This window comes from Rhinolophus ferrumequinum, chromosome 11, assembly GCF_004115265.2.
Source record: "Rhinolophus ferrumequinum isolate MPI-CBG mRhiFer1 chromosome 11, mRhiFer1_v1.p, whole genome shotgun sequence".
Lineage (NCBI taxonomy): Eukaryota > Metazoa > Chordata > Mammalia > Chiroptera > Rhinolophidae > Rhinolophus > Rhinolophus ferrumequinum.
In genome coordinates this window covers 45914264-45926495 of record NC_046294.1, presented here as the reverse complement: position 1 = coordinate 45926495, position 12232 = coordinate 45914264, and the positions used below count along the sequence as shown (strand labels likewise).

The 12232-nt window shown below is 40.8% G+C and overlaps 1 protein-coding gene across 1 annotated transcript in view; it reads left to right on the top strand.

Annotated features, from left to right (window-relative positions):
• The window catches only part of LOC117029704 (E3 ubiquitin-protein ligase TRIM22-like), a 40097-nt gene that overhangs the window by 18688 nt on the left and 9177 nt on the right, over positions 1-12232 (top strand). The window contains 3 exon segments of the mRNA XM_033118909.1: positions 8171-8662; positions 9195-9290; positions 9927-10157. Of these exon segments, the coding sequence (XP_032974800.1) occupies positions 8171-8662; positions 9195-9290; positions 9927-10157 (819 nt within the window).

Below are 12232 nucleotides of genomic sequence, written 5' to 3'. Positions count from 1 at the left end.
TTGAATGACTTGTTCACGTTGGTGTGCCTTGAGGATTTCATTCAAATTGCCCATCTCTTCATATTTGAGACTTTTTGTTGCATCCACCAATGTATCAGCATTAACATGTTGGCAGATTAACTGAACATGACTCCAGAAGAAGCTGAAATGTGGATGGTAAATTTGATTAGAAATTCACAATTGGATGCCAAGACTGATTCTTAATTAGGTCATGTGGTTATGGGTAACAATGCAGTCGCATCCTATGGACAAGTGATAGAAAAGACCAAAAGGTTTTCATTTACAAGCCAGATGTTGGCTATGAATATTGAGAAAATATTTAATCAGAATAGTAGGTCAGAGGCTCCTACCTGGGCAACTCAAGACTCTGGTTTATGTCTCGGTGTAGAATTAACCCCTGGTTGTTCGCAGAATGTAAAAGAATTTACAAGAACCTACAACAGTATCCAGAAAAGAGATTTATTGAAAGTTAAAAAGGGAGAGAGAGAGTCCTGTTTGGAACTGGCAGAAGTTTTGCCAGGGCAGTCTGAGAGGGAGAGCTGTGGAGAAAGAGGGTTAAGAGAGATACTGGCAAATGAAGTTGTGCCAGGGCAAAGTCTCATGGGGGACAGCTGCCCTGATGAGAAGGAGTGCTGGGGTTTTATATTTTTTATGCATGATGTAAGGCGCTTGTTAGCTTGCAGGGGGGCTGCCATTACAATTGTTTTCTTCAGGGAATTGTCTTTTTCCCATCTATGATGGATGTCAGCTTCCAGGTGATTGCTGTTGTGATTGGGAAGTGTTCTGTTCTCACCTATGATGGATGTAAGGTGCTTGTCAGCTTGTAGGTACCAGTGCTAGCCAGGGGAGTCAGAGCCAAATGGTTAATGTTTAGCTCATTCCACTTAGCCCACAGGCTTGTTCCTGTCGGCTCTTTGCCTGTTCCATCCTGCCAGTTCACAAACCCATTCTTGTTAACTCTTTTCGTGTTTCATCAGTTTCTACTGAAGAACTATAAAAAGATGAAAAAATCAATAAAAGAAAGATGAAATAATAAAACTATTTTATGAAGGGTGACATACATTTTAGAAACAACAATTGAGTATAAATTTTGGAGAATTTGAATAAAAATGGCTGTGTTTCATTATCTTGTGAAAAAAATTCATTTGGACAATGTGTAATAGGGAATCAGAAACCCAAGAGGGGTTTGGGGCACAGAAAGGTGGGGACCTCCTCTGAGATATTAGATTTAAGGTGGAGAGAAAGCAGTGAGGAAATCAGACCTTGTCAAGGTATAAGAAAGTGTGGGCCAATAGGAAGCCCAAATGAACCGTCTCCTTCTCCCTTCACCCAAAGTCCATCTCCAGCGCTAACCACAAGGCTAAGGTTCACATTCCTGTATATTGTGTTCTGAAGGCCCAGGGAGTAACACGTTCTCCTTAGGGCTCTGTGTTCCTTTTAGTCCCTCCATCTACTGTTGGAGAGGAATCTAATGAAAGATCTCCCACTTTGGGCCTATGATTTTTAACTGTATCTGGTCTGGAAAAAAGCACATGGCACAGGTAGAGAATGCGATTAGAGTATGGTGGTACAGATAAACCACAAGCATTAAGGTAAGTGAGTAAATCTTAGGAAAAAAAGACAATAAATGAAAAATGGTTAAAATTTGTCAAAGGAGTTTATATAAATGTCAATACCGGAATTTTATTATGACCACGGCAATTAAGTTGACTGCAACATCAATAGAACAGAATTATGATTATCATCCGTATATTCAATGTAACGAACATTGTATCTATAGCTGTATAACTGCATGGCTTTCTATTTAAATATCACTCCCTGCCCACAACACTTTGTAGTCGATCTGAGACAATAAGGAACAACAGAGAAAGGGTCCTCTCCTGCCTTCGTAAAACTTACTGTTATTGGATGCAGGGCTGGATGGAGAAGGATACTCCTTGTTAGTGTTAATGTGATAACTGAGATGCTAATGGAAAAAATGCCAGCTCTCAGGATGCAATTTGTGTGAAATTTGCATGATTATCATTGCACTTGAAGAGGATCAGGAATTTATTCATGTTAGAACTAACTTCCTTCATACCCAATAAATTTAGCCTAATAAGGCTCAGCAATTATTCCTATACAATTTTCCATTCCTGCCTCATAGATATAAGTGAATTAAAGAGTTTAAGCCAAGATTACCTTAGTGTCTGGGGGTTACAACAAGACCAATATCTGTGCTTTAATCCAAAACACATTGACTTCTCAGTCGCCCTACATGTCTCATATCACTTAGTGTGTGAACATCGCCACGCTCTGCCATCTTGTCAGTCAGGGACCCTGGTTCTGGAGCTTCCACGAACTTGTAGCTGCAGCATCAAAACCAGGTAGTCAAAGGAAGAACAAGATAGATAACAGGACAGGAGAGTATTTATAGGAATAGAAAGTGTTTCAGTTCTGCTTTTGATTGATGGTGTAAAAAGGACCAAACATTCCCAAAGAAAGTGAGGAAAAGTGAACAATTATGGAGGTGTGAGTGTTACTCAGAGAGAGACTACACTTGAACACCACCATCTGTTCACCTCCATGCTCTTCCTGCTCTTAGTTGCTGGTGACAAGGCACTGAACTAGTTGTACCACCATGAACTCTGGAAGACCTCCCCTTCTGGCCTGCCTAGACAAGGAACAGAAACTGGTAATTATCTGGTAGAACTCTAAGATTCAGTGATGTGGAAAAATTTTGTCAATAAGCTCACACTGAAAACCCCTTTCCCCCTTTTTTTAATTTGTTAGAACCATTCAGGAGGACAACTGCTAACACTCACAGTATCAGCTTAAATTCACTGGCCTTTATCACTGATATCTTCCCCATCACAATCTGCTTTACAAAGAGCAGGTACCCAGATTTTTTGGACACTTATTTTATCCCTAGTAACTTGTTTAGAACCTGAATGTAAAATAAGCTGAAGTAATAATTATAGGATTGAATTAAAATTCTGAGTATTCAGGCAAGCTGTCCAATGTATCATTGGAATTCATATTGTTCTCATTCAGATATTCTTGCTGGAGGAAATTGAGATGGGAATAAGAAAAAAAGCAATTGAGTACCTCCCTGGTGCATGGCCTAGAAAACACTGAAGCATTACCCTCCCCCAGTGTCCTGCAATGACTCATTGTTGTTTAACTTTCTGTTGTGCTTTAAAAAGGTTTCATTTCCACTCCCAACAACTTAACTTTCATTTCTCATTCACCTCCTGTGGGGCTACTCCTCTGCAGAGAGCTGATCTCTAACTTGGTGAGTGAATCTTGACCTGACCACCTGGTCTCCTACACTTCCCCTGAAGGTGTGTGGGGGCAGTTTCTGAGGGCAAATGACAGGAGGCTTTGGGGTAACAGATCGAATGTGTTTGGGTGAGTTAAATTGTGGTTCTGAAGCTGCTCTGCTAAAGTGGCAGAAGAGGGGAGCATTGAGACAGGAGGAAGAGTGACCTTTAAAGAAGGGACATTTAGAAAAGCAAAGAGTCTTGTTTATTTCTTAGCGGGACCACTTTTTCTTGAGGCTGAGTCACCCTCATCTTCCTATTCTGTAGTTTTGACTTTCTGCCTTGCCAATTCAGCCAGAATACTCTTTTTTGCACAGAAAAGCCCTTCCTCCTTTTATCCAGGGAAGCCTGTGAGATGGAGCCCTGTTTTCCTCTTCATAAAGCCCAAGGTCCTGCTGAGGGCCAGCAGAGATGAGAGCCCTTCCCTGGGCACATGTGGGACGGATGGGATGTTAGGGGCTCTGCAAGGGATCAGATCCTTTTGGAGCTGATCCTGTTACTCTTGTCCCAGTAACTTCCAGGAAGCTGTGCACAACCTTCCCGATAAATGACCAGCTCTTTGGCTGGCCTGAAGGGAGAGGCTGGATGATCACGTTGTTGCCCATGTGTGTAGCTCCCCTGTGGTCACTTGTCTTCTGGAGGTCCAGGCACAGGGAATTTGTTCTCCTCTGAGTGCCACAGCTTACTCTTACTTCAGGTAACCCCATGCCCCTCTGGTATCCTCTCACGATTTAGGAGTTGTATTTTTATCATCAGACAGACCCTTCCCGTTGTTTATTATGCAACCCCTTACTCAATTTTCCCGTGCACAGATCAAAGGAAAGGAGTTGGGAATTTCTCAGAACGAACTCCATCTTAAGCTCACTTTTGAGCACTGTGTACCTTGATCTTTGTTACATATATTTTGATGTATACTTACCTTTTCTCCCCCTTTTCAGGAGTCATGAGTCTGTGCCGTATACCTGGATAAGGTTCATATTCATATGTGCCATATATATATTCACTGTCTACTCAGGAGCTAATACACAGCCCAAAAAACTGGAGAAGATGGAATTAAAAATTTGTTGAACACTTATTATTAAATTCGTAAGAAAACCATACAGCTGTGGTAAAATCTGTATTGACATCTACTGAACACACAATAAATATTAAGTACCTACCAAACATATTCCAGGTCAGGGGAAAGAAAGTAAACAAATAGTAAAAGAGTAAGATAGTATGAAGCAAGATGAAGATTACTATGGTAGAAATGTAAACAAAGACGTAGCAACGATAATAAACCAATAGGTCAATAATAGAGCAAGATATCTATAGTTCCCTGGTAAAGGGCTTTCCAATTTTAAATAGATTTCAGATTGCATCTCAGTGTGGGAAGGTGATTTTGAACAGATTCTTCAATGAAATGACGGATTTTTGTCCTGAACAATTAATATGGCCTGTGTGGGTTGGGGTGAAGTTGGGCTCAGAGGGTGAGGCAGTAGGAGAGGATGTGTAATGTAGACTTAACTAGACCATGATAAAGATCGACTCACTGATAACATGCATTTGAAGAGAGGCGCGACATGATTGATGTATTTTTTAAAAAATCACTCTGGCCAGTGGTGTGAGAAATGATGACAGCAGAGTATATGAGACCACTAACAGTTTCAAGAGGACTAGTGGGGAAACTCTTCCTGGATCCAAGTAAAGAATTTAGTTGGATTGGACCTAAGTGAAGGGAGTGCTATAGGATTTTCTGATGAACTGACTGTAAGAGAAGGGCTGAGACTAGGGGTAGCTTTATGAAGACTGCCTGTGTTACAAAACGACTTCGTTGAAACAAATTGACTTAAGAGCTGGAGCTCTTGGGGGTCGTTCATTAATGTGATGCAGATTAAACCCTGGACTCTCAGGGGTAGTAGAAGAGGGAGCTCTGAATATAGAGGAAATGGGAGAAGTTGCAATGTTTCTGAGTTCCCCAGGTCTGGATGCCAAGAACAGGTTCATCATCCCATTGACAGTTTCTTACTCAGGGAAAAAGGGAAGTTTCAAGGATGTTGGCTGAAACCCTCATAGAACTTTCTCTCCATTGTGGAGATATTTTCATTTTTCTTGTCTGAACTGTACAGATACAGAAAGCTTCTGTGCAGACGACCAGCGTATAGTGAGAACGGAAACTCAGGACTGAGTTGACCCTTACCTTACTCTTTAAAAACTCCTACACTGTATCATCTCCAAAAGGGAGCATACAGTGTGTCTCTATCTGTATGTCTGTTTATCTTAAGTGGGGAGGGTTTCAATTGTGTAATGCTCCTTCAATAATAGACTAAAATGAATGGACAAAGCAAAAATAAGCACTTGTGTTAGTTTTCTGGGGCTGCCATGAAAAACGTACCACAAACTAGTGGCTTAACTGAAATTTGTGTTCGCACAGTCCTGGAGGCCAGAAATATAACATCAGTGGTGTTAGTAGGGTCGGTTCCTCGCAGGACTGTAAGGGAAGGATTTGTTCCTTGCCTCTCTGCTCCGTTCTGATGGTGCTGGCAATCACTGGAGTTCCTTGGTGCATAGTTTCATGACCGTGATCTCTGCTTTTGTGATATGGTATTCTCTATGTGTTCATGTCTATCTGTGTATAAATTTCCCCTTTTCATAAGACAGAGTCATGTCGGATTATGTCCCACCCTAATGACTTCATTTTAACACGCTCATCTGCAAAGACCCTATTTCCAAATAAAGTTGCCCTCACGCATCCTGGGAGTAGGACTTCAACAACTTTTCACGGGACGCAATTCATCACATGACAGCACGCAACGTGTTTGAAACGGGACAGACTTTCTCCCTCCACTATATTTTGAAACCTCTATGTTGAAACTTCTCTCCCATGACTGAGAGATGCCTCCCTGGAATTTATGTTCCTTATGTCTGTGCCATGTGTGTGATCCTCAGTATATGAACCCCTCCCTTCCTCCCTAAAAACAGAAATATTCAGGTGCCTGTTGACATCTTGCCTTATGTCCAGGCCAAGGGAAAGGCCCAACATCTATAAAAACAAGACTCCACAGAACCTCAAAATTGGTCTTTATCTCTCCAAATCTAGAGCCCCATTGCATTGGGTGTCAATTTAGTTCTTGCATCATCTACCTCTGATTGTCATTGGTTAAATCAGTGCAGTAGTGGAGAGAACTCTGAATGGGGGTCCTGAGGATGACATGTTCACCCCAATTCTACCTATGACAAAAGAATGATCTCTGTAAGTCATCTAATCTATTGACATATCTGGTAAAGGGAGTACTCTTATTTGTCAAAAAATTTAACATGAGAAATAAATAGGTCAAGGTGATCTCTAAATTATAACGGGTTATAAAATGCTTAGTGATAAAATGACTTTCCCATTGTGGTCCTTGCTGTATGTAGGTGTCTCTGGGGAGTGAGTTTGAAGGCATGAAAAGGCTCTGTGTGGGACAGGTGTGTTAGGAGGTAAACATGTCTCAGCTACTGGAGAACTCTTATTTTTTTTAAAAAAAAATATATATAGATATTTATTAAACTTATTGGGGTGACATTAGTTAGTAAAATTGTATAGGTTTCAAGTGTACATTTCTATAATACATCATCTATATATTGCATTATGTGTTCACCACCCAGAGTCATGGAGAACTGTTAATTGATGGAAAAAAGATGAAAAACTGATAAGAAAAGTAGTCATCCATGGAGAGAGGAGGAAGTTCTAGTTTTATATATTCATCAAACATTGTGTTCCTGTGTGTGATACACTGTTCTAGGTACTGACGATATATCAGTGAACAAAACAGTGCCTGATTTATGCATGCATTACTTTTCAGAAAGAAGAGGGAGACAGTTAAAGAAACATGTTATATATTATGTAGTAAAAACAAGAAAAAGATAGCAAATATATAGGAAGCAATAGTATTTGCAGTTTTGCTACAGATAAATAAGAGCAAGTCCTTCTGGTAAAAAGACATGTATAGGGGAGACTCAGTAAAATGTAAGAGTGAGTCATGCTGACGTCAGGGAGCTGATCGGTCCATGCAGAGAGATACATCACTGCAAAGTTTCTGAGGCAGCAGTGGGTTTTGTCCTTTTAATAACAATAATATATTTTTTGCATGGGAAAGAAAGGCAGGAGAGACGAACCTCAATGACAGCAAAGTGAAAGAATTCAGACTCAAAAGACCATATGTTGTGATTTCACTTTTATGGATTAATCAGAAAAAGCAAATCAGTAAAAACACAAGGAGATTAATCATTGCCTGAGGCTCAGGGTCAGACGGGGGGTGACTGCTAATGGCATTAGGTTTGTTTTCAAGAAATAAAAATGTTCTCAAATTGGATTTTGGTGTTAGGTATACCATGGCATAAATTTACTAGAAATTATTGTACTCTTAAAATGAATACATGGGATGTAAATATAACTCATGAAACTGTTAAATAAAGGTAAGTCAAGCAAATGGCAGTCGTAGGATCATTCTATGCAGAGAGAAGAGCAAGTGCAAAAGCCTGGGGCCACAGAGGGGTTAGCACATTTAACATGCAGGATATGTTTTGAGGTGGGAAATACAAGGCAGGACTAATGATGGGTTGCACGAAGCTCTTGGTACGAAGGCCCTCAATTTGTCTTTCTCTCCAGTAGAAGGAGAGAAAATAGCAATCATTGCCCGGACAGGGTGAAATTTGTTATGTGACAAATTAAGAGAAACGTATTTGAAATTATGACAAAGAGCCCTTTTCATTCTGTACTGACCTACTCTTCTTCTCTTTTTTCCTTTCTTTATTGAATATTGATGATCTCTCCAGTTCTAATTCTCTGCACAATCAGTGTCCTTTCTATTTCTCCCTTTCTTATCCTGCCCTTTCATTATCCGCAGCCCTGCAGGAGTTTGTGAGCAAGAGGAGCCTTGGGCATCAGAACAGGAAGAAGTCAGGGGAGCAAGGCAATAGATTTTTCAGCACAAATGAACATACAGGAGGAGCTGACCTGCCCCCTCTGCCTGGATCTTCTGACAGAACCATTGAGTCTGGACTGTGGCCACAGCTTCTGCCAAGCTTGCATCACTGCAAACAACAAGGAGCCTATGTTCGCCCTAGGAGGGGAACACCAGTGCCCTGTATGCCAGAGCAGATACCAGCCTTACAACCTCCGGCCTAATTGGAAACTGGCCAACATACTGAAGAAACTCAGTGAGGTCAACGCAAATTCACACCAGTGGCAGGGGGGAAATGTCTGTGAGCACCGTGGGGAAAATCGCCTTATCTTCTGTAAGGAGGATGGGAAGGCCATTTGCAAGCTTTGTGTGCTGTCTCTGGAGCACCAAGGTCACCAAACATTCCCCATTGAAGAAGTGGTCAAGGAATGTCAGGTAGGCCCCAGAGTGGAGGAGCACTGGGCAGAATGGTACCTGAAGTGAAATCTTCACTTTTTAAATCCTATTTATTCACCTTGTTATCATAGAACGGAGCCCTGTATTCTCTTTTCATACCCTTGGCTACACTTCTGAGAGCTGAGGGACATTTCTGTGCATTCTTCATTTTCTTCAAGAATAAACTTAGACTACAAAATTTTAGCAAACAGAAGTTGTTTGAATGAGAGTTGCTTCCCAAGATGAGTTCTGATTGCAGAATACGATTGGTTAGATGTGGGAAAGGAAAGGACTTTTCTTGCTGCAGGAGCAGGTCTTCCTCTAGGAAGAGAATTGCAGGCTACTCTTCTTAAAGGGATGGAAACTTCCATCACCCAGGGATAAAGATTTTTGTCTACGTTCTCGGTTCTTGCTAGTATCATTTCTGTGAACTCTAGTCTCTCCTGAGATGAGCCTAATTTCTTCCCTATTTATCCTCTAATCAGCTGCAGAGAAAGCTCATAGTTTGACTTTGGTGATTCCTTTCTCACAGGAGAAGCTACAGGAAGCTCTGAAGAAGCTGACAGACGAGGAGCAGGAAGCTGAGAAGTTAGAAGCTAACATCAGTGAAGAGAGAGCTACCTGGAAGGTAGGAAGAGATTGTTCCTGAGGAAGTTCTGAGACAGGAAATTGGGCAGCACCTTGGTGCAATCACAAAAAGGCCCCTTCCTCCTTGTTACCTCAGAATTCGTGAGTCCAGACGTCATTTGATTAGTCCTCATTCCATCCCTTTCCAGTTGAGGGCTGGGAGCTGGAGAGTACACATATCCCAAGTGAAACCAGCTATTTGGAGGCAAAGGCATAGAGGGAAGCAATGTAAAAATTACTAATGAATCCCATGTCCCATTTCCGTCATTAAGTTTCAGGCTCTGACACTTTCAGAAAACACCCTGAGGAAGGCCTAGGATTCCCTGGTTAGGAGTTACAGGTGGAAGAGGTTCATACACAGTGTGGCATGACTATCCAGGACAAGTGTCTGCAATTCAGACTTCATCTGGGAATCACATCGTGTCTCCTGGTTGGCCTTGATGAAGTAGACTTGAATGAATTGCTTTGGGAGGAGCTAAAGGGAAAATAGTAGGAAAAATGGCTTTCCCAGGAACTGCCTACTTGCTTTCAACTCCCATCCCTCTGAGAACTCCCTGAGGAAAATAGGTTTGTTTGGCTCCCAGGCCCATGAAAAGCTAGACAGACTGACTGTGTCTTTCTCTTCTCATCCCCAAAGAATCATATGGAGACTGAGAGACAGAGGATTTTGGAAGGATTTGATGAAATGAGAGGCATCTTGGACAGGGAGGAGCGGAAGGAGCTGCAAAAGCTGGAGGAAGATGAAGTGAATGTGCGAGAAAACTTGGCAGCTGCTGAAGACCAGGTGGCCCAGCAGAGGCAGTACATGAGCGAGCTCATCTTGTATCTCCAGCATCAGATATGGGAATTATCACCAGACACGCTGCAGGTAAGACCTGTGAGAACCTCGTACATTTGAGATTCTGGGGAAAACACAGACAAAGTTTCATTTCCTTCTGGATCCCTGCACTTTCGTCCTCATTGAAAGTTTCCTTTGCCTCTCAAATACTCCTTCTCTGTCATTCATTTCAGGGATCATAGGAATAATTCAATGTACAAATGGCAAGGAGAATTCCTATTATTATTATTCTATGAAAGACTGTTGAAAAATTTGGAGAGAAGATTGTTTATAGGCTCCCATTCTCTGTGATCTGGCACTTGTAAGGCATCTCTTCACTAAGCTTAATGAAACACGTCAAATCTCTGTTTATGTTTGATTTTGTTTGTGTTTTGTTGAGGGGTGGAAAATATAATGTTAGACTGTGTAATACAGAGGTGAGGGATGAGCATGTATGAGTATGTACGTGTGCTTCTGTTTGTGTGTATGTGTGTGTGTTTGTGTCGGCTAGAGAAGGATGTGGGAAGAAACCGTAGCGACTTGATGGAGGGATTGTACCTAGTATGAATGTTAAATTTTTTTTTCTAGGAGTTAATTGCATGACTGTGATCTTAAGCTATAAAATGTATTAGGAAATTCAGGAAATTTCAGAATTTCTCTGCTTGACTTCTTGCCATTCTCCTTTGCTAGCTAAACAAAAATTTCTTAACTTTGGTTCCAATACTGAAATAACCATTTTCTACCTGCTAGATCTTAACTTCTGCCTTAAAAAAAATCATATTTCTCGAGGTATAAGTTACATATAAAATCTACCCATTGTAAGTACACAATTCAAAGATTTTTAGTAAATATATTGAGTTGTTAAACTATGAACAAATTCAGTTCAACATTCTTTGAAAAGACTCTCCCTCTCTCCACTGAATTATTTTGGAACCTTTGTCAAATGTCAATTTTCTCTAAATGTAGGATATATTTCTGGATTATCAATCTGTTACATGAACTTGTACGTTTATTCTTGCACTAATACTCTAAGCTTTTTTTCTTTTTTAAATTTTTTTATTGGGGAAGGTGAACAAGACTTTATTGGGAACAGTGTGTACTTCCAGGACTTTTCCAAGTCAAGTTGTTGTTCTTTCAGTCTTAGTTGTGGAGGGCGCAACTCAGCTCCAGGTCTAGTTGCTGTTGTTAGTTGCAGGGGTTGCTGCCCACCATCCCTTGTGGGAGTCGAGGCTTTGAACTGGCAACCTGGTGGTTGAGAGCCGGTGCTGCAACCAACTGAGCCATCTTGCCACCCGGGAGCTGAGCGGCAGCTCATTGACTTCATTATAGTTGCGGAGGGCACCACTCGCTGGCCTATGTGGGAATCGAACCGGTAGCCCCGTTGGCCAGAGCTCGGCTCTAACCGAGTCACCCATCTGCCCAATACTCTAAGCTTTTGATTACTGTGCCTTCACAGAAAATTTTGAAATTGGGCAGTGTGATCTTCCACACTTGTATTCTTTTTCTAAATTGAAACAGTTCTATTTCATAACAATTCTATTCTAAGTCAGTTGTTCTCTATGGAGACCATTTTAACCACCTCCCCTCAAGGAAGATTTGGCGAATTCTACTGCCATCTAGTGGTATGTAGCCATAGATGCTGCTACAACGCACAAGGCAGACACTGTGACAAAAAATTATCTGGGCCAGTATGCCAGTAGTGCCACAGCTGAGGAACACTCTCCTAGGTCCATCGAATTTTGTATGAAAAATTTTGGATATCTCGTTAAATTTTTTTAAAGACTTGTTGGAATTTAATAGGCATAATATATAGAATTAAACAATAATTTGAGGAGTACTGCTATCTTAACAATATAAAATCTCTTAATTTGTTTAGGTAGTCTAAATTCTAACAGAAATATTTTGTAGTTCCTAGCTCAGAAGTCTTTTACTTATTTCCTTAAGTTTATTTCTAAGTATTTCAGTTGATTCTTTTTGATTCTATTATAAATAAATATCAATTTCGTATTGGATTTTGCGTTAGTAATAATAAAAAATGCAATAAATGTTAATATTGATCTAGTATCCCACATACACCTTTGTTAGGTTTTAGTTGTGTGTGTGTGTGTGTGTTTATTCCTTGAGAT